General features: G+C 53.5%; 2 protein-coding genes across 10 annotated transcripts in view; one reads left to right on the forward strand and one right to left on the reverse strand.

The window, feature by feature from the left end:
• The first annotated feature begins 522 nt into the window (after positions 1 to 522).
• LOC143436792 (sphingolipid delta(4)-desaturase/C4-monooxygenase DES2) lies at positions 523 to 12,158 on the forward strand. 6 transcript variants are annotated; one of them, XM_076921213.1, is made up of 6 exons: positions 541 to 699; positions 8,975 to 9,053; positions 9,150 to 9,360; positions 9,456 to 9,601; positions 9,719 to 10,461; positions 11,763 to 12,158. In XM_076921213.1, the coding sequence occupies exons 4-6, from the start codon at positions 9,508 to 9,510 to the stop codon at positions 11,907 to 11,909; spliced, it is 984 nt and encodes a 327-aa protein (XP_076777328.1). In that variant the 5' UTR covers positions 541 to 699; positions 8,975 to 9,053; positions 9,150 to 9,360; positions 9,456 to 9,507; the 3' UTR covers positions 11,910 to 12,158. The 6 variants fall into 6 exon arrangements, with proteins under 6 accessions (XP_076777329.1, XP_076777328.1, XP_076777324.1 ...); XM_076921209.1 differs by lacking the exon at positions 9,456 to 9,601; XM_076921211.1 differs by lacking the exons at positions 9,456 to 9,601; positions 11,763 to 12,158 and adding an exon at positions 10,564 to 10,680.
• A 1,783-nt stretch (positions 12,159 to 13,941) lies between these two features.
• Positions 13,942 to 21,724, reverse strand: part of LOC143436791 (ena/VASP-like protein) — a 122,995-nt gene continuing 115,212 nt past the window's right edge. For 3 of the 4 annotated variants that reach the window (XM_076921207.1, XM_076921205.1, XM_076921206.1), the window contains exons 9-14: positions 21,204 to 21,267; positions 19,022 to 19,088; positions 18,873 to 18,935; positions 16,296 to 16,362; positions 15,964 to 16,021; positions 13,942 to 14,422 (exon numbers count right to left, since the gene is read on the reverse strand). In XM_076921207.1, coding sequence (XP_076777322.1) covers positions 14,385 to 14,422; positions 15,964 to 16,021; positions 16,296 to 16,362; positions 18,873 to 18,935; positions 19,022 to 19,088; positions 21,204 to 21,267 — 357 coding nt within the window. In that variant the 3' untranslated portion in view covers positions 13,942 to 14,384. The remainder of the gene's footprint in view (positions 14,423 to 15,963; positions 16,022 to 16,295; positions 16,363 to 18,872; positions 18,936 to 19,021; positions 19,089 to 21,203; positions 21,268 to 21,724) is intronic. The other variant, XM_076921208.1, reaches the window with a different exon arrangement.

A 21,724-nucleotide genomic window follows, 5' to 3' on the forward strand; every position in this document is an offset into this window, starting at 1 on the left:
CGCGATGGCACAGATCACCCTGAATCATTTCTCTACTTCCAGTCCTCATGGTCGACTCTTTGGCACTTTTGTTATGTCTTTGTGTCCCTCTGCCGCGACTGCTTGAAAGGGACACGCAGGGGAAGACATTGCTGGGGCCTGCTTGTCCCAAGCTCCAGATAGCCCTCTTCCCAGCTCCTTGTCCCCTTAACATTCCCACTTACTCCTCTGTGGGGACCCGGACTCCAGACCCAAACACCCGCCCAGTCTAGAGCACAGCGTGAATTGCGCTCCATGGTGAGGCAAGCCAGGAGCAGAGACAGGTGTGCACTGAAGCGCACCGCCTACAAGTTTGCGTTACCACACGGCCAGGAGTCCAAGGATTCCGTGGGTCTCGTGCGGCCCCTGCAGGGCTGCCAGGCTTTGGGCTTGACTGCATTTCCCTACCCGGGCCACTTGGGTTCCTAGGGACCACCGCGACCCGCCCTCAGGTCCGCCCAGGAGGTGCCTTAGCCTCGGCCCCGCCCTTCGCCCCCGCCCTCGCTCGATCCCTAGGTCCCCGCCCGGGACACCTGGGTATCCTGCGACAGGTGAACACTGCTCAGCAGAGAGCTCGCTAGAGCTCCAAAGTCCCCACCATGGGTAACAGCGCGGCCCGCAGCGACTTCGAGTGGGTCTACAACGACCAGCCTCACACCCAGAGGCGCAAGGAGATGCTTGGTGAGAGTGAGCAAGAACCTAGCTGGGACGTGGTGGCCACAATGGGGTGAATAGGATATGGGGAGCAGTGCGCGCGGGGGGTCAGAGGTGGGGTGGTGGTGGGCCAGAGCAAGCCGCGGGTTTTTCCGTCCGCAGCTAGTAGGCGCCTGCTGTGTGCAGCCCCTCTTGCTTCTCAGCCAAGCCAACTCAGAGCAATTATGCGCTCGCGCGGGCTACACCTGCTCAGAAAGCAGGAGACGCCTATTTCCTTGGGGACGCAGGAGACCCCGAAGATCCATTGGAAGATAGTGGCTCCCCCCCCCCCCCCCGCAGTGGACCTCTTCGAGGTCCCAGGGTGGGCAATGTCATGCGGATACCCGGCTGTGCGCTGGCGTCTTGGGCACCGTGGGTGGAGGGTACTACCTTCCTCTGATATCTCCAAACCTCTGTGCCTGACTGCTACTCACAGCGCTCCCTTCTCTCTCCCCATCCCTTTGGCGCTGGATCATCTGAAAACTCTTGTGTTTCATCAGATCGGCAATGCTGTTTCCTGTGGGTTTAAGGCGAATAAGTTTGTCTCACATTTATTCAACAGTCAGCTTCCGTTTTCGTTGCCAGTGGTATCCGGGCTGGTCTCCTGGTCTCCTGGTTTCCTGGACTCCAGATTGTTGTCGGCCAGGTCTTGAACTGATGCTTCTTTCTCTTGGGGTTTTCTGTTTTTGTTTGTTTGTTTGTTTGTTTTTTGACGTCTTCCTGACCTGCGCCTAAAGTGTGCAAGCTTCCTTCTGACTTTACACCTTTCAAATTCAGGGTGCACCTGGGCTGCTGCTGCTCCAGTTGAGGGCTCAGGACCTGTCCTGAGGGGCTTGTTTTGGTGGTTGTCTCTCACATGTCTGGGTTAGCCATCCTCCCTACTCTTGTAAAATTACCACAGCAAAAAGGACCTTGGTCCCCCTTCCTTTGCCACAGGAAGAGGGCAGGTGCCTTGGCTGAAATGCCTGAGGGTGTCAAGCCCGGAGCAGGGGCCTCCTCAGCTTCTCCTCTGCCTCCCCAGCTTCCTTCCTGAATTCTCTGGGCTCCTGGAGTTAGGTAGAGAAGTCCTGTTGACAGGGACAGGTGCTCATGGGATCCAGACAGACCACACCTTCGCAGGTGGGCACACAAGTGCACACACGCACACATGCGCACACACACACACACACACACACACACACACTTCTGCAAAATGTTGTGGTCACACTGCCTGGTCCAGCAGGGAAAGGATAAGGTAGGCTTCCTGAGGGATGGGAGCTGGTAAGGTATTTGGGACTCTAGGATACATGAAAGGTTCCTGACTCTTAGCTGCATGAATGGGCTTCAGATTTGTGGTCCTTTGTTTTCTGCCTCCCCAGCCGAGAGGTTGAAGATGTGTACCCCAGAGTCAGAACTCTCTAGTTCCTGTTGGCTTCAGACTTGCAATCGATGGCCTTGGTATCTGCATCCTTCTGCCTCTGCCTTCCTACTTCGGGTATTACAGACAACCAGCCCCACTTCCAGCATCTATGTGGTGTTGGGGAATTAACCCTGGGCTTTGCACGCACTAGCATTCGGCCAGGGGAGCCATGCCCCAGCCCCAAATATCTCTTTCTAAGCAAGAAACCAAGAGCCTTAGAATACATCCAGAATTCCTATAAGATTGGTGGGGGAAAAACGGCAGGGCTGGAGCATGGGAACTTAGGGGGACACTCTGGTCCTGGCATACATAGCAAGAGAGCTGTCACCTCCAGGGAGCTCCATTCTGATAACCTGTCTGGTTAGTACTGGTGACTCTGGATGTGTGTTCTTTCACCTGCTTGAGCTCTGGTCTTTCCTGCTTTGCCAGGCATGGTTCAGTGCCTCCTCCTCCAGGAAGCCCCCCCACCTCCACCCTGCTGGCCGCTCTGATGGCCCTGGCCAGGCTGGTGGTCACCCTGGGCTCTGCCTCCTCAGCTCCACTGCCCAAGCTCTGGTCTCTGCAGCAGAAATTGTGTGGCTGGTAAAAAAGGCTTATCCCATAGCCAGGATGAATCATGCCAACATGAGGAAGTTGGGAAAGGCCATATGAGAAATTTCCTTACGAAGTTGCTGTTCAGACTTGGGAGGTGATGTGTGACGCATTTCTGGCCAGGATCCCCACAAACACTCACAGTAGCTGTTACTGTCAGCCTCCTGCAGACAGGACTGGACTCACTGGGGATGGGGACAGATGTCATAGTGCCCCTTATTTCCCCAGCCTGAGGGAAAACTAGCACATTATTGTTCTCTGTTTTTCCAGAGAGGAAGCCATTTGCCCTGTGCTGTGTAGCCCAGAGGCCCCTGAGGCCTGGGTTGCTCAGGTCTGGACGGAAGGCCCACTGGTGGTTGATGGCTACGTCAGCCTCTACAGCAACCTGACAGGTGTTCAGTGACTGAACCTCCCAATCAGGTCCCAGAAGTCATTGCTAAGAGTTGGCCCCAGTGTTCTGTGATAAGACCGAAGTCCACCTCCTGTTGTCGCTGAGGGTGAGGGCATGCTCTCCTGGCACAGTGTCTTAAGAAAATAGGGTCCCATGGCATCATCTAAGAACGTGCTTTCTGGGCCAGGGCAGCCAGGAAGCTGGTCCATTATATACCAGGTCAGGCCCAGGAACACAAACTCAGATTTGTTTCTTTGAAACGGGAAACCAGGAAATAAAAGTCAGTTATTGGATTGTTTGCTTAGGAAAAGCCAGGCTACAACTTCTTTGTGTGTCAATGGCCTTCGGGAAGATCAGAAAACCCAGATGCCGCTGCCAGAGAGCCTAGGGTACAGAGGGAGCCGCTAGGGGAAGGTGAGGCTCTGGTCACCCCGCCACAGCCATACAGACTCCGGGGTGACTGGTAGGAAGCCTGCCTCTTGCTGGGATCTGCAGGGGTCTGGTTGAGCCTGTGGCCTCCTCTGCCAGGCACAGCTCTGTGGCTGCCTCTATGGCTGTGGTCTCCCTGAGAGCCTAGTGTCTTGTGCCCCCGTTATAGGACCATGGTTTTGTGGTCAGGGGTGGTTCTGTGCTGAGGTGCCGAGGTGTGCGGTGCTGTGCTATACAGGAATGGGGAAATGGGGGTGTAGGGTACAGGCCTCCAGCAGTTCAGGAGGCCCTTCCTTCTCTATTATACCCTCCATTGCTGGGATTTAGCCTTGGCTCCAGCCTACTAGAGATACCCAGACGCTCACCCTCTAAACCCTCCTCTGCATTTGCCTTCTCCCGAATCTGGGAGGCCCAGGCAGCTTCCTGGCCTTTGTAAGCATTGTTCTGTGGTGAACTGATTGTTTATTTTTGTGGTTCTAGAGATGGAAACCAGGACCTGGCACCTGCTAGGCCGACACCATGACCCTCCCACACCCGGCTAGATTTTTTTTTTTTTTTTTTTTTTTTTTTACCTCTTTAACAACTGGCTCTGTGAGTAGTCTCCAGAGTCTTAGCTTCAATGTTCTTTCCAAAGAACCATTCTGGTGACACGCGCACAAGTCTGTACACAAGTGCACACTCACACATTTGCACACGTGCATATTGACGTGTGGTAAATGTGAAATCACTGGCTCTCTGGAAAGAACTGAAAGCCCCGAGTTGTGGCATTGACTGATTTCCTTAACTATTGCCATCCTGGCTTCGTCCCACATTCCTGGGTGCACCCCTGCCGTAGAGATGAGGAAGATTCCCACTCTGGTTCCTGTGCCCAGGCACCCTGGACACCAACCCTGCCCTTACCTGTCACCTTCCTCTTCCCTGCTCTCCTTTAGAATGCCACACCCTCAACCTTTGTCCCCAGGTGAAATTCTGTACCTGACGTCCTCACTCAGTGCTGGGGAGAGCTCAGTTGTGTCTGGTGCCCAGTAGCTCTGGGGATTGAAAGAAACCACAAGCAGTGGACCCTCTAAACACCTTTGCCATCCCTAGCCAAAAGCTGCCAGGATCAGCCCGGGTGCCAGATATGTGCTCTGGTGAGGGTTGCTTCCTGGTTCATATCATGTCCTTATGTTGCTAAAAGGCAAGAGAGCACTCTGATCTACTGTCTGAAGGAGCACTCCAGTAAACTGTCTGAGGGATCACTCCGGTCTACTGTCTGAGGGATCACTCTGGTCTACTGTCTGAGGGAGCACTCTGATCTACTGTCTGAGGGAGCACTCTGGTCTACTGTCTGAGGGATGACTCTGATCTACTGTCTGAGGGAACACTCTGATCTACTGAGGGAGCATTCTGGTCTACTGTCTGAGGGCACTGATTTCATTATAGGGGCTGCATCTTGTGACTTAATCACCCAAGGCCCCAGTCCCTAACCCATCATGTGAGGATCTGAGTTTGGGATCTGATCTTGAGTTCTGTAGAACCTTGTTAGCCTGGCACGTGTTCTGGGACACTGCACTTAGTTTGTCTAATGTCATGGGCCTTCTTTCTTTTTTTCTCAGCCGTATGGCGGCATACTAACATGCCATGCATACCCTTGCTTTAAGGGCACACTTTAAGACCACACCCAATGCTCTCTCATCTGGACCATGACCCAGTGTGAGAACACTTCCATCTATACCATACTCCTCTGTGGAGGGGAAGCTGGGAAGGGAGATAACATTTGAAATGTTACCGCAGTCTGTTTCGGAGCTGGGAAGAAGCTGTCTAAGAACACTTTGGGTGCCGGATGAGGACAGGCTGGTCTGAGGTCCCACCCTCAGCTGGTGGGGTGTTAGGGACTTTGGCCTCCGGTGACTAGGTGGCATCATCATCATCACTGGGCAGTTTGGTGGCGGGAGCTCGGCAGGTTTGACTGCTGGAGGCTCCCGTGACACAGGAGGCAAACTTGCTGCCCTGTAGCCAGACTGGTCTTGTGCATTACTTAGCCTCCCTGGGAAAAAGATAGGAGAACCCTGTCCTGGATGGGGTTGATGTCAGACTGGGAGGGGCAGGGCATGGAGGGTCCAGACTGGAAGTGTTGAGAGTCCTCACTGGAGAAATGATACTGCAGATTGAAGAGGAGGGATCCCCATCTACATAAGGGAAGAGTGGCTGAGGGGCCTACAGCTGGCAGTCCCTCTCTGGTGCTCTCTTGCCCAGCTCTTGACTCTGTCCCTGATGACAAAGTTGACAAATCAGGAGAATTTCTAAAAAAAAAAAAAAAAAAACCAAAGCTCCTCAGAGGTACAGGTTAAGAGTGTCTTGTGGGTGTGGTCCTCACCTTAGGCTGCGGGTCCTTAAGAACAAATACACTAACATGTTGGTGGCAAATCTGGGGCATCCAGGCATCCTTGGGTCCAGTGGCCACATGCCCTCAAGGCAGATGGCACCTGCCTGTGTTCCTAGCTCTGTGGGCTCTCAGGGAAGGCACATCTGACGTGGAGCACAAGAGAGCAGCCCCAAAAAGAGGCAGCAGCTGAGTCTGAGGATGCTTGCCTGCAGGGTGCTATAGATGGGTGTCCAGGCTGGGCTCCAGATTTGTCTAGCAGAGGCCAGAACTCTTGAGGCATACGAAGGGACTCCGGGCTAGAGGCTGGACACTGCCCACGCCCACCGAGAGAAGACCTAAGAGGAATGCCCATTGGGCAAAGGGCTTACTGTAGCATGGGGTGCAAGAAGCAGCTTGGGGAACCAGGGTAGCTGGGGAGGGGATATGCAGTCTTCCTTCCATGTGGAGCATTCTCCTCTCTGGGAGGTCCAGCGGAGGACCTGAGGCTAAGAAGGGCCAGCTAGGCCTCAAGGGCACAGTCAAGTCTTTGGGGGACAGGAAGAGGTGGGTGCACAGAACTTCTTGCAGTGGTTTTGGCAGAGGAGAGGGGAGAGTCATAAAGCAAGCACCCCACAGTCCGAACACCTCCATCCAGGTCATTGCTGCTAGGCTGTATCCTTGGTTGGGTACCGCATGTGCTGGCCTATATCTAAGCCAGAGCCTGGGCTCTGCTGCCCTCAAGTCCACCTAGTCGAGGCTGCTCACTTGACACAGGCTAGACCCAGCCTCTTGTGCTGATGTTTGGCTCCCTTCCAAGGGGGAAGCAAGGGCAGCTGCCTCATGGAAACCTTTAGCTAGAGCTAGTTAGTGGGTTCCTGGGCAGGAGTGGAAGAGGAAGGCTGCCACCTGAGGGTGGCTCAGTGGGCGAGGCAGGTCCACAGAGACCACCATGGGGAATTGGGAAGCTGCTGGCATGCACAGACTCAGACACTTTGCATGTGATTTTCCTGGTGGGGATGGAGCTTTCCCGCTGATGTCCTCATCCTCCCTGTCATGAAGACATGGCACCTTCCCCATGGTCCTGTGTTCCCCAGGAGCAGCGATCCTTTTCTTGCAACACTGAGGCATTCCGTGGTGGTGTCCTGATCCTGGCCCTTCACCTGGTCCCCAACACAGTTCCCCAAGTAGCAGCAGCCACATCAGTTCTCTGAGTGGGAGGCCGAGTGTGGCTCACATATCACAGAGTCTGTCCTGTGTGCCCAGTGCCATGCCCGTGCTAAGCCCAGTGGGATGATGCTGGGAGTGACCCTGCTGGCTTATCCATCATGCCAGGACTGGTGAGCAACATGGCCCTCAGAGGCCAGGTTGAGTTTGGCTGGCCTTGTCCCAAGCCTGGGAGGAGGAGGTTGAGAACGTAGCCACCAGTTGTGTGTGTGTGTCACTTCACAGTATTCTTTGCCCTGGACCTTACTGTTCTGGCCCTGCCTTACTGGGCTGAAGCCCTCATCCACAGAGCAGCAATTATTTTGAGGGCCCCACAGGGAGCAGATTCCCTGGTCTGTCCTGGCTTCTGCAGTCACCTACCTTCTTCACAGGGCTTGCTTTGTATCCCAAGACAGGTGGCCTCACCCCTGATGCCCCATTCCGTCCCGTGGCTCCCTGCTTTGCTCTTGCATACCTGGTGAGCCTTGTGATGACTTTGATGATGCATTCATCTCTTCTTCTTGACCTTTCTCCTAATGTGGTCACAGGCTGTGGGGTTAGCATGTGAGCATCTTAGGGGACGTATTGTTCTGCTCATGATTGGTGCTAAATGTCCTCCTCCATTTGAAAACAGGCAACACAGTCAGCCTGGGGGCGGGGGGATCCTGGCTTCCTAGAGCCCAGGCTCTTCAGATACCTAAAGAACGTTAAGCAACTGTGGGCAAAGTCGAAGGGGAAACGGTGGTTCATGCCCATGTGCATAACCCTGTGTCATCAGGGGCCCCTACAACGGGACTCTGGCAGCTGCCTCAGCTTGGCCCTGAAATCTCCTAGGCTGACAACAAGGCCTTGTCTTAGGATGCTGCCCATTGCTCAGATGAAGTGTTTGGGAGCTAGAGGTTTCTGCATGCTCGTTTTGGTTTTTGAGACAGGGTTTCCCTATGTAGCCTTGGCTGTCATGGAACTCACTCTGTAGACCAGGCTGGCCTGGAACTCAGAGGTCCTGTGTCGGCCTCTCAAGTGCTGGGTTTCAAGGATTGTGCCACCACTGCCTGGCCAGACTTTCTTTTCTTGTGATAAAACATGTGTATGTGTGTATGTGTGTGTACACATATATATGTAAAGTATATATATATACATATGTATATATACATACTTTACCTACTTATTTGCTTGCTTACCTATCTATCTATCTATCTATCTATCTATCTATCTATCTATCTATCTATTATCTATCTACCTATCATCTATCTATCTATCTATCTACCTACCTATCCATCTGCTTGCTTGTTTATTTACTTATTAATTTATTCACACACACCGAGTCTCATGTAGCCCAGGCTGCCCCAAGCTCACGATATAACTGAGAAATATCTTGGACTTCTGCCCCTTCCATCCTCACCCCCACGTGCTGGGATTACAGGTGTGTGTTAGCACATTGCTCCTGCAGTGCTGGGGATTAGTCCAAGGCTTTGTGTGCACTGGGCAACTGGGCTGCTCCCCTGTCCCTGTAGGAGTGCAGGCTGGAGGCATTCGTGACAGTCACGTGTTATACAGCCATCATCGCTGGTCACATGGCCCTGCCCGTTCCAGTGAAGGACAACAGTCCTTGATATGGTCCTGGGAGATACCATAGGCCATTCCTGGGCAAGGCAAGTTGAGGCCACTGTCTGCTCACAGGGTGACAGAGCTGCTGAACACTGGTGTTATTTAATTGAGGTACTCTAGGATAAGATCCTGCCTGGCTGGCCTTCCCCTCTGCAGGACAATGGGGACCCCATCGCTGGGGTGTCTGTTCTGGTCCAGGGAGCCAGGGGACAGAGCAGACCTGGCTCCATCTGCTCATCTATCTCAGAATGCATCTATCAATCATCCTGGGTTTCTGATGGCCCTCTATTCACAGATGCAGCTCCAGCCCTCTGATTGGCCCTCCTGTAGGATAGCCCCAGTGGTTTCATCTTGCCCCACCCTTTAGTATTCAGGTACCAACAATCTAAATGTCTTACTGTTATATTTTTTTCCTCTTGGTCCTTGCTGGCTTGGCTAACTTCCACATGCACCATTTGCTCCTTTTCTAGAATACAAAACACAAAAAACGCACAAACTGCACAAGGATGGAAACTCGCTGCTGTGTGGAGAGCAGACGTTTTGTTAGCTTCTCTGCAGTGCTTATTTGTTTTAGGGGCTGCCTCCCAAGCCATACCTGTCCACTCAAAGGCCTGAGCAGTGTGGGAGTGACCAATCCACATCATCCCTCGCTGTCCATGCTCCTAGTTGCAGACGACAAAGGTGTGTTTACTGGAACACTGGGGGCCCCGAGGCTGTGGCTCTGTGTTTACTTTGGTTTTTATGGAACCTGTTGTGGCGCCTGCACTTTATTTCAGCTGGTGGCAAATTCTCCCTACCCTGGGCAGGCTCCCGAGCCTTGCCCTGAAGATGGTCAGAGGCAGGGCCTTTGCACTCCGCAGTCCAGGCTGCAACTCTTCCCAGACACAAATTATAGCGATGAAGCCATCCAAGACTCATGAGGGTATGGGATGGGCTGCTGTATATGTTCAGGGACTGCTGGGGGCTGAAGATGGGAGTTGGCAGGAGAATGAGGGTCCAATAAATGCTGAATCACCCCTCATTGTTGTCTTCCCTGCAGCCAAGTACCCAGCCATCAAGGCCCTGATGCGGCCAGACCCCCACATCAAATGGACCGTGTCGGGAATGGTACTGGTGCAGGTGCTGGCCTGCTGGCTGGTGCGGGGACTCTCTTGGCGATGGCTGCTGTTTTGGGCCTATGCCTTTGGTGGCTGCATCAACCACTCGCTGACACTGGCCATCCATGACATCTCACATAATACTGCCTTTGGCACAAATTGTGCCTCCCGCAACCGCTGGTTTGCCATCTTTGCTAATCTGCCCATCGGCCTACCTTATGCCACATCCTTCAAAAAGTACCATGTGGACCACCATCGTTACCTGGGCGGAGACGGGCTGGATGTGGATATTCCCACGAACTTTGAGGGCTGGTTCTTCTGCACACCAGCCCGCAAGCTGCTCTGGCTGGTGCTTCAACCCTTCTTCTATTCACTAAGGCCTCTCTATGTGAACCCCAAGGCGGTGACACGTATGGAGATCTTCAACACCCTGGTGCAGCTGGCATTTGATGTCACTATCTTTGCCCTCTGGGGGATCAAACCCATAGTCTACCTTCTAGCCAGCTCCCTCCTGGGCCTGGGCCTGCACCCTATCTCTGGCCACTTTGTGGCTGAGCATTATATGTTCCAGAAGGGCCACGAGACTTACTCCTACTACGGACCCCTCAACTGGATCACCTTCAATGTGGGCTACCACATGGAACACCATGACTTCCCCAGCATCCCCGGTTGCTACCTGCCACTGGTAAGTGCTCAGCCTGGGCTGAACTGGCACGGGAGGAGTCTGGATGCCTTTTCCTTTGTGTGTAGGTAAGGGGAGGGTAACCTACTTTTGGCTCCATGGCAGCAGGAAAGGCTGGACCACATAAGCCAATGCCTGGAGACGGAGGAGGCAGATCCAGAGAGGGCAGAGTCTTCCAAGCGGGTGCAGGTTAGCAGAGTAGGTTAGTATGCTGCTGGAACCCTGCTGATGGGCTCTGGCGGGTTCCTGGTCAAGTGCTTGTCCCGTTTCAGTGTCCTTTTCTGTATCAGTAAACACTGAGAAGGACCCTGCTTCTTTTCTCCTGCCTGTTGGCAACCATTTCTTATCACAGCCTTGGGACAGTAGAGGTATACTGTGCCCAGCCTGGCAGCACAGGTGTGGATCTTGTCCTTGCAACCTATGGGGACTGGCTGTAGTGACAGGGAGGGGAACCTAATAAGAAGGGAAGGGAGGCTGAGGTGGAGGGGTCGAGGCTGAGATAGAGGGCCAGGAGGTCCTGAATGTTAGGTGTGTGAAGTGAAGCTGTGGGGGAGGAGGCTCCTGTCCCAAGTAGGTTTGCTTATGCTTTCCTTGGGTGCCCACATTGTTTGTGTGTGTGTGTGTGTGTGTGTGTGTGTGTGTGTGTGTGTGTTGGTATGTGTGAATTCCTGTCCAGTATGTGTTGGGCTGGATGCCTTTGGATTGTCCCAGTGATGTGTTCTTGCAGCCTATGTAGCTGTCTGCTCCTTCCACAACGGTCACACTCAAATATACATTTGAGATGAGGGCAGAGGTTAAGAGGAGGGGACAGCACATCTCAGAGGCCAAGCTTGAGTCTCAACTGAGGCCACCTCTGATACGAGCAGCCTTCATGAACATTCTCTGTAGGCAGGAGAGATGGCTGTCTGCTGGGCCCATTTTGGATACAGCAATGGCTTCTTCCCTGGGAAGGTGGGAAAGCAATCTCCACAGCACTGTGGGAGTTTGGTTACAGGCTGCGGCACTCCATAGGGGAGAATGCAGACATGGAGTTTCAGCTTAGGGTAAAGGCTCAGGGTGGAGAAGTGTGATCACTGAGCTAACAGTGAACTGTGAGGTTCAGACTCTGGCAGAGCATAGGATGCTGGGGTGAGGGTATGACCCAAGGTCTGCAGGGTGTAGGTCTTAGAACTCTATGGCATCATAGTGATCATAGTGGACCCGCCCTGAGTGAGTGTGTGTGTGTGTGTGTGTGTGTGTGTGTGTGTGTGTGTGTGTTTATGAACCAGCTAAGGTGCAGTCTTGACCCCAACCCCTTTCCACAGGTGCGGAAGATTGCACCCGAATACTATGACCACCTGCCACAGCACCACTCCTGGGTGAAAGTGCTCTGGGACTTTGTATTTGAGGACTCTATGGGACCCTACTCCAGGGTTAAGCGCAAGTGTAAGCTGGCGAAAGATCACCTGTGAGCCCTGCAGACCAGTAGTCCAGATGGAGCAGCCATAAGCCTCCTGCCCATGTGAACTGGTCTGTCTGCATCAGCTCGTGCAGTCTAAGCTGCCTCTGGCTCTGTTGGGCCCAGCAAACAGACACAGATTGGAGAAATCAGGCTTATCTGACCTTTCTGGGTCTTAGCTGTGACTGCCCAGAATACTGAGCAGGCAGAGCCATGGAGCTGGCATCTCTATGCCCCAGATTAAATCTAATATGTCTTTATAGTCTGTGTTTTCCTTCTTTTGGGCAGCATAGAGTCTTGGCCTGAACCTGGGCTCCTAGAGAATGGGGTCTGAATCCAAATAGGTGGAATCCAGCACCTGTGTAGCTCCTTTAGGCAAACCCCATGCCCGAGTTCCACTCCCTTAGGCTCTAGAAGGCCTGAGGCATCCACCACTATGGAGGAACCTCTAGGTATGGGCTGCACAAGGTCCCTCCCTCCAGGCCAAGGAACAGTTCCACTTTAGGCCCCTGACCTGTGAAATCCTGAGCTTGGCTACGGTCAGGCCTGCAGCATGAGATCCGTTTCCCCGGACATGGATGCATCAGGCTGCAAGAAGTGTTTATATGTATTCCTAGACAAGGTCGGCTCAGGCTGGCAGCATCGGGTCCATATATCTAGACATTGTCAGGTCACGTTGACTGCATGGGGGTTCATCTCTCCCCATCCTACATGGAACTGGCTCCCAAGTCAGATGGCTGGCTGGGCATTTGCGTGAGAGTTGGGGCAGGGCCCAAATGCTGGTGTGATGGCATGGCTGTGATTAAACAGGCAGCCTTGGTTAGTGAGCTGGTCCTAAGGGGCTGATCCGTGGTGGGTCCTGATGTCCAGAGCAGGTAGCAGCAGTGTGCTGGAAGAGGGGGGCCTTGGTAGAGAGACACAAGCATGGGCCCAGCCTCACAACTCCCACTATAGCCTGAGCTTGAGGCAGTAGGCTTGACCAAGGCCACCACTACAAAGGAGGCCAGGCAGGGAGGGTGTGCTATAGCCATTGCCTCATGCCTGGGAGAGGCCCCTGTGGTTCCAGGTACAGGTGTCCTTGAATAGTGACTGTTAGAAGGCCTGATCTAAGAACTTCCCAGGAAGGACTTTGAATCAGGGCAGGTGGCCCCACCCTGTGCACACAGGCTAATCCATGGACTGAGGGGAACTCCAGTGAGTCCAGCTACCACCCGACACCCCTTGGCTGTGCCTCACCTCATCTAGGCCCCCCAGACCTCTTCCTGTAGACAGAGCCATAGGCTGTGTTGAGACCTCCCCCCCATGTCAGAGGCTGGTCTGGGGCTCAACTGTACTTCTGAAGGCACTGTGAACGGGCTGTGCTGAGGGCATTTTGTCAGATGCTGTATGCTGCAGGGCCATTAGTCTCAGGAATGTGGGTGTGCTGCCCCGGTCAGGCCTCCTAAAGCTGCTCAGGCTTTTCTCTCATTCCTAGCCTTTACGACAATTGAAACCCAGTGAGATGAAATGTGCTGTGGTCACCCCAGCCTCTCCTACCCAGGCCCCCAGCACCAAGCAGGCATTCTGCTCTATGGTCATGGTGGCCATGGGAGGTTACAAGGTTCCCATGGTTGGTCTCCTGGCCATACTGACATAGCCCTTGACACCAAGATCCAGAGGCTCCCTGTAGCCACAATGGAGATTATGTGCTGGAACCCTCTCTAGGTGGCCATGGATTGTTTCTGGCAATGTCACAGGAATCAGGGAGTCTGTGTGGGGAAAGTCTCTGTCACCTCAATGAGCACCAGACCCCCTTCTGGAACCTGACACATTGAACATGGAGTCCTGTGTGTCCAGGGAGTACATTGCCTTCAAAGCTCACTCACCTGAAACCCTGGGGCTGTGTGCAGGACCTGAGGCTCAGCTCCACCAGTACAAGGTGCCTGGTAGCCTGTCTACTTCCTGGGGATGTTCTGATGGAGCCCAGCTGCTTTCTGAGGTCCCTCTTTATCCTGTTATTCTTGCATGCTCTGGCCGGCGCGTGAGAGAGAGCCAGAGCCCGAGTGTGCACAGTGAACAGTTTATTATGGTGTGGACATGACACGCACTGCGTGGACAGACTGGAACACCGTGGCTGCTGGGGCTGCGCTGTACTCTGACAGCTCTGTGGCGTGGAAAGGCCACGCCACACCCAGCTGCTCCCTGCCAGCTGAGGCGCCAACAGTGTCACCTAGGAGAAAACTTGGAAGCCATCTAATAAAGCAGGTGATTTGGGAGTGTTCTCTATAAATCAAAGGTACGTACACTTAAATAAGCAAATATAAAATACAAAACAAGAATAGACCCGGTGTTCTGTGTCAGATACACTAAGAAATCCAGGAGTTGAAGTTGGTTTCCTCACTTTAATATTGTATCACAGGTTGAGACTTAAGTATATCCCAGCTTCGGCAGGCTCGATGTTCGCTAGGGCCAGCACAGCTCCTCACAATCCTCCAGGGCTGGTGCCATCTTACGTGGTGCTGATCCCACTTAGCTCCTGCCTGATGGCTGAGGACAGGAGAGCCGGGCTCAGTGCAGCAGGGACGGACCCTGCTAAAGCTGCCATGGGCACACATGGGTGGACTAGAGGCCCACTGGCATGGCAGCTTTGATACAGACCTTTGGGGAGGCGAACTGGCACTCATGGGCTTCTACCCCTACCAAGAGGAACTTGAGAAAGCCAAAGGCTATGCCTGCCTCAGAGCTGTGTTGGGCTGCTTGTGGGAGGGACCCAGAGGTTTCCTAGAGTCTGACAGGTGGGCACCCACATCCGCTCCGAGGTGTGTGTGATACAGCCGGACTCTCTGGCTACAGAGCTGTTAGACTGTGCTAGTGCCATGGCCCGCCCTGTCCCTTCCAGGATAGGCTCTGTCCTTGATGCTTGAGATCTGTTAAGTCTTCCCAATGCCTCTCTTCCTTACTCTACACCCCTCATTCTGTCTCTGCCCCAATCTGGGATCCCATTGCTTAGCTCCCCATGCTCTTTCTCTGTCCATCACTGGCCTCCAGTACCCTCACAGTGCAGACATGGCTGGAGCCAACAGTCAGAGAAGGGTCACCATAAGTAATGGGATCTCTGTAGGGCCAGGGCCCTCACATGTTCTCTTGGGGTGCATGGCCTGGGCCTACAGGGCTCTGGCAGGCAGTGTCTGAAGCAGTGATGTCTGTGTGCCTGCCTCCCTGAAGAGGGGCAGTATGTCTTACTCACTGCCTCTTCCCAGGCAGCTCTTGAAGGTAGCCTGCTGTGTGCAGTGTTTCCTTCCTAGCTATTTCCCCAAGTGCCAGAAAGGGAGTCCCCTCCCCCCAGGGCTGGCAGTACCTGACAGCAGTGACACACCCAACTGTGCTTTGGCTATGCTGTTTCCTTCTCTGCACTCCTCTCCCAGAGCTGGACTCTGGCTGGGCTGGGCAGACAGGAATTGCGCCCTCTCTGGCCAATGGTCGTAGCTGTTATAGCAGCTAGAGGCCAGGTCCTAACAGAACCTCTGTGTACATCTTCCCCATGGGAGCCTGCCATTAGCTGCCCTCTGGTTTCACAGGCCTTTCTAGTGCAGTCACTGCTGCTGGCCTGGGAACCAGTGAGAGGTGAGGGGGCACGTGGGCTGCAGGCGCAGGCTATGATTTGCTGCTCTGTTCCAGCCCAAGTCAGCCCCCACAGGTGCTTCTGGGGTCAGATGTGATAAGAGCGAGGGTCACAGTCTCAGTTGTTAGAGCCAGGGCTCTTCTGGGAAGGAGGGAACACGGTGTCCCCTACACAGGGTCATGCAGGTTGTAAGGGAGCTCAGAAACCTTCAAAGGCAGCCTTGGCAGGAAAGGACTGGACAGGCAGTAGACGTGAACAGGAAAGGACAGAAACTAGGGGTGTTTCTGCGCCCACCCTCTCCAGCACAAGTGATTTTCTGAGAGGATGCTGAGGCAAGGGAGATCTGAGACAAGAAGCCACACCCGGAGAGATATGCAGTCTTGGTAAAGCACTTCGCTTTTCTGCACCTAAGTTTCAACAGCTCCACACTGAGGTGAGTGGGATGCTGGGAGGACAATGAACTCACCCTCAATGATCTCCTCCTTTACCTTGTGGAGCTCTCGAACCACCTCCTCCAGGATCTCCTGCAGGGCAGAGCCTCACAGTGAAGGGACAGTCACTGGCTCCAGGGGATGTGCCGCAGGGATCTTTCCCTCAGCCTGGCCTTGAGCAAACCCTGCCCTCACCACCCCTCAGTTCATGATGGCTGCCCACAGGAAGGGGCCCCAGAAGCAGGTTGCAGGGTACCCAGATACTCCCTTTTCCTCTGCTGGCTAGGTTCCTGCCTTTGTGGCAGTCAAGTATGGGACCCACTGGCTAGAGCTAGTCCCCAGCCTGCTGACTGCTCCCGACTCTCACCTGTTTCATCCGGTCCAAATCTAAGGCATCGAGGCCCACATCATTGACACTCCCAGCAGGCTTCACCCTGAAAGAAGAACAGGCAGGTGTGGGAAGGTGGGTTGCCAGAGTCTATAGGCACCCATGGTGGGGCAGCCTTGGGTGTCAGAGTTCTCCCCAGCCCTTCTGCTGTATTTTACCCAAGGATGCTGGGAAAAGATGTGGAAGTCCTGCCTCTCAAAGGTCTCTCCACAATCCCTTAACCACATTTCCCAGTCCAAGTCCGGAGATGGGGCCATATAGGAGCATCTTCTGGCTCGAAAGGCTTTACGCCAAGTGGGCAACTGAGGCAGACTATGTCTGTGCCTCCTGCCTCCCTGAAGATGGATAGGACTGAGTATGTCTTCTGCCACAAGGAGCTTGCGTTCCTAGCTGAACTCTGGTTGGTGAAACCCACCAGAATCAATGAAATCATGGTTAGATCCATGCTGGGAATACTGCTTCAACCTAGCACCCGCTGGGTGGGAAGTGGCTCCCCTACTTCTGTTCTTCCCGAAGCATCCGAGGGCGTGGATTTGCTCTTTCTTTATTGGTTATACTTTGAACAAGTTCTGGAGCGACATCACTGATCTGAATGTCAACGTCTGGGGCACAGGCGCTCTCCCAGACACTCACTAGCCACAAGGTGAATCTAACTGCAGAGTCTCTCAGGACACGGTGGAGGTGCGGAAGGCAGACACAGTCTGGACGCAATTCTCTGCCCACGTGAAGAGAAGAGCTAGGGAAGCCTGTGGCTCAGGGAAAGGAACAAGGCTGGAATCAGGTGAGGGAGACTGGGATGAGACGGAATTCCAATGTCTGTTTATGGGGACAGCTTGGTATGTAAGGGGTCATGTTAGAGGGAGGGCCACTGATCCCCAAAGTTGGGGAGAAGAGGCGGAAAACTAAAGTGAGCTACAAAGACGTGAGCCACGGTGCTGAACAGGTCTGCCAGGAATTCCGGGTCCTGGGAGGCAACCATGCCCAAGCTTCAGGTCCTTCCTGTGGGTTGCAGGCAGCATTTCAGCAGTGACTGCTGGGAACCTGAGTCATCCACCTGACTTCTCCAGGCCCGGCTCCACCTCCACACAGCAGCCATCATGCACAGCATGTGTGCTGTGAGCAGGCAGTTACTGTGCATTTCCATAAAAACTAGAGACCAGTGCTGGGACCAGATGCTATGGAAGTGGGCGCCCTTCTCTGAGGAGAAGGGGAGGGAGCAGTTGTGCGGAGGGGTTTGTAAGGATGGGACTGGGAAGAGAAAGGGAGGCAGACTGTGATCCAGATGTAAAGTGAATTTTAAAAAATGAGAGAGAGAGAGAGAGAGAGACAGAGAGAGAGAGAGAGAGAGAGAGAGAGAGAGAGAGAGAGAGAGAGAGAGAGAGAGAGAACCACAACAAAAACGCTGGAGACCAGTTTGGCCTGAAGCTACAGAGATTTCATTCTCACAGCGAGGCCTCAGCCATGTGTCTGCCCAGGGAAGGACAGCTGACCACTGAGGAGGTGGGGGCACTCTCTGAGAACCCACTGCAGGAAGACTAGCTCTGCTGGAAGACCACAGGCCACTCCAGCCTCATCTGCCAGCCTCCCCCTTAGTTCCTGTGTTCAGGGGCTCTGCAGGGAGCCTGCGTGTGGGAGATCAGCTGCACTGAGTGCTTGTTCACAGTCTTCTTGCACTGAGTACTCATGCCCAGTCTCCCTGCCTGTAGCCACTTGCCTGTGCTCAAGGCTCCACCATCTGCCCCCTCTTCAGGTCGATGTCTCCTCCTAAATCTCTGCAGCAGTCTCTCACTCACAGGCATGGGCAGCCCCATCTACAGCTCCCACTGCAGACCAGTGCAGCCCTCAGCATGGTCCGGAGCTCCTAGGAACCTCAGCTATCTCTGGCCCATGGCCTGGCTCCCCATGGGCACGCCTGTCAGGGCTGGGCTACAGCTCTTGCTCACCACCTTGTCTCACTCTGCAAGCCTGGCTCCTGCTGTCACCTGCTCTGTGACATGAGATCCTTGCTCCCATTTGGGGTGGCCAGGAGAGTGAGTTCCTGGAGTGGGCTTAGGGCCTTCCAGCTCAGGCATATTGGTTTCAAATCCTTTGTCTTTTGGGTCAGCTGAGTTCTCAATGGTCTACCCTGCTGTCATGTTGGCATTTGGTTTGGGAAACAAGGGTTGGGAGGAGTTGACTTTGGAGAAGGCAGGCCAGGCATGCTGCATGCAGAGAAAGGAGCTAAGGACGGTCTGAGGAACAGGGTGCTGGACTGAGCGAGTAGTGGTCCCCGCCATTGCCCTGCGTGGGAGGGACTGACTGTTTGGACTTGCTTCTCCTTCCCTCTGACAGTCATCCTCCGCAGACTTCTCTTCTTAGGAGAGGAAGGAGCCAGCATACACCCCTGTGATGGTCTCTAGCTTTGCCTCTCCCCAGGTCTGAAAGAGCAGACCACCCTTTCCAGAGCAAGTTGTTAATACTAAGACACAAGACAGGGTTGGGGGTGTTAGTCGTGGGCAAGGGGACAGAGGAAGCCACAGAGCATGGGCAACATGTGAGCAGAAGGGTTGTCAGTACCTAGAGTGAGGCTGCGACTGAAGGGGGCTCTTAGCTTCGGGGCTCTTTGCCACAGACGGGGTTCTACGGCATGGAATGAAACAGACATGTGAACTAGTACCAGAGCCTGCCCACAGACTCGTCTCTTGGCCCTCCCCAGAGCGGCTCACCTGGACAGCAACGAGGACACAGGTTTCTCCACCGAGTTGCTCCGTTCCCAGGGCTTTCGGCCAGCCTCTGCCAATTCATTTCATGAAGGGTCAGAGCTGAGAGGATTCAGTGTCACCCCACTCCTAAGTCCTCTCTGCGGGAGCCTACTCAGATTCTGGGTGCAGAGCCATGGTGGGAGCTGCTCAGAGTAGAGCTGCAACCTGGCCCCAAGTCTCAGTCCCCCTTTCAGCAGGAACTGTAGGTAGCCTGCTGTCACCTTGTTTCCCACTATTCCCTTGAAACTCCAGTCCTCTCCATAGAGCTTGGTTCAGCTGGTAGGGAAGCAGAGATTCCAGTTACAGGAGAGCAGGCAGGGATCTGAGCCACACTCTCTTTGGTCTTGTCCTGGTACATGCCCCTGTGGCCAGGCTCCCTCCACTAACCTCTGTCCATTAGTCTCTTCACACTAAGTCCGGCCTGCTCCCTTCCTGAGCCTGAAGTAGCTTTCCCCTTTCTAAGTCTATGGTACAGGCTGAGGGGGACTCATCTGGGTGCTTGGGACCAGAGGTTACTGCAGATTCAGAGGTCATATGAAATCCACCACAAGTTTTAGAATTCAGAGCATGTTACGGTTTTAGACCGTGAATGCTCAGCCTTTGTTGTACTAGAGATTACAACTCGTGCTTCAGCTCACAGGAAACAGATTGAATTGAGCAGGAGACGCTGGCCTCGGGTCAAGCAAAGAGGCATGGAGCTGTCGTGCTCTAAGCTGAGCCTTGTCTGCAGAGCAACCGCAGGTCTGAGGCAGGTTACCTCAAAGCCACCTGGCAGCTGCACAGGCCTACAGAAACAAGATCTGGGACCAGAGCCATCCTCCAGGTGTGTGGCCTCAAGCAGCATACTTGGCCATGGCAGTCAAGAACTGCTACGTGTGGGAAATCCCTTCTCCTGCTAAGCTGGGAAATCCCATAACCCACACAGTAATGAGGACAGTGGCACTGAGCAAGCCATCTAATGCAGGGAGCAGCACGCCAGGAAGTCCAGGAAGGCTGGACACATGCACTCTGGTGAGAACAAAAGCTGACAAGAGCAGCTGTCTGTCTGGTGACAACCTGACTCCTCTGACTCGATTACCACTCCTGATCCCCGGGCACCGCACAAAGCTGACACTGAGGGTGTGGTTAGCTGAAGCCAGCCTTCTGGTCCCATAGCTAAGTCTATAACACTGTCCTAATCACATTCCTGGGGCACAGCTGACTGCAGGGACCAGGACAGGCCAGGAGTTGTGCTTCTAATAGAGAAAGGTTGATTGATGATCGAAGTGTAGCATCGGACTAGTTGGTGTTACACAGGAGGAACAAAGCCTGATGTTAAATAGCGTCTGGGCCAGGACTGTGGCTGTGCGGTAGCAGCCAGCCTAACGTGGAGGCTCTGGGGTGTAAAGTCCCCAGCACCTAAACAGTCCATAGTATCTCTGCAGTCATATGCAGAGATACTATGGTTAGAACAGTGGACAGTGAGCAGTGGGAGGGTTTGAGAACCGGCATGTGTTCTGCACTGAAGGACACTGGACAATAGTGCAAGTTGGCAATACATTTTCAAAGCCTTAGAACAAGAACCTGTGATGCAGTGATTCTGTCTTCATCTCGGCGAGCTAATGAAAGTAGTGCAAACATTTGGCTTCAAGCTGCTTACAGAATAGCAGTGAGCACCTTGAGGTATGTAAATGTCAAAACACGGGCACTGTCACAGAAATCTACTAGAAACTGGCATTGAACACAACAAAGTGGCCACCTGCTTAATCACACACACAGCGTTTAAGATGAACAGATGCCTTAAAGGGGACACTGGCCTACCAGGTAAAATACTCTTACTTTAAAAATGTAAGTAAACAATAAAAAATTTAAATAAAATCAAATTTGGTTCAAGGTATTAAAAAAAAAAAAAAATCCCAAGCACCAACAAGTCCCCATTAGACCTCCACTGTGAACAGAACTGTTAGTGCATTTCCCTTAGCTGGGCCAGGGTCAGTACCCCTTGTCACCCCTGCCCAGCAGTCTGCTTGGGCTCTTTGGGTAAGTGTGGAAGCTCTGAGGGCCTGGAATTCAGTAGATCTGACGCTCTTGTCTGGAGAGAGAAGTGGCCAGATCAGCTGACTGCTTGCTCCAAGACCTCAAGACTTGTAGGGCAGTGTCCTCTTACCTGAGGAATTAGGTGGCTGGCTGGTGGCTCGGGTCCCTGGGGATGGGGAGGTGCTAGGATCTTCCTAAAGTGAGAGAGAAGATCCCATCATTAATCTGCTAACTACAAGGCAGGGCACCTCTACTCCAGCTTGCTCTCCACATGTCCTCAAGGCATATGATCAGTGAACGTCTATCATTAAAGCAAAACCTCCCACCGAAATAGGGGCTCACCAGGCTGTCAACAGTGAAGAAGTGGCCTGAGGAAGATAGCTTCTCTGGACCCCAGCACCCTGCCCAGACCTGATTTATACAGAAGATCTGCCTTTATTTTTTATTTTTAAAGGTGGAAAAAACTGAGGTCCAACAAGGGTTTCAACAGGGCCTCCATAGTGCAATCTACTCCTCAAGGCTCTGCTGCCTGAGGTATTCTGAAGCTGGGGCTAGGGAGCACTTGTTGGCACCTAGGAAAAGCCAGTGCTGACTCTAAGGAATCTGAGGCCTAACACATCCAGTGAATACCCAGGGGTACTGGCCAGCAGA

The sequence above is a fragment of the Arvicanthis niloticus genome, chromosome 23 (assembly GCF_011762505.2).
Source record: "Arvicanthis niloticus isolate mArvNil1 chromosome 23, mArvNil1.pat.X, whole genome shotgun sequence".
Taxonomy (NCBI): domain Eukaryota; kingdom Metazoa; phylum Chordata; class Mammalia; order Rodentia; family Muridae; genus Arvicanthis; species Arvicanthis niloticus.

Excerpts from the sequence above, each read along its gene's own strand:
- LOC143436792 (XM_076921209.1), top strand. The coding sequence starts at position 9,186 with ATGGAAACTCGCTGCTGTGTGGAGAGCAGACGTTTTGTTAGCTTCTCT. Across the intron at positions 9,361-9,718 it reads CCTAGTTGCAGACGACAAAG|CCAAGTACCCAGCCATCAAG; the intron begins GTGTGTTTACTG and ends TCTTCCCTGCAG. Across the intron at positions 10,462-11,762 it reads CCGGTTGCTACCTGCCACTG|GTGCGGAAGATTGCACCCGA; the intron begins GTAAGTGCTCAG and ends CCCTTTCCACAG.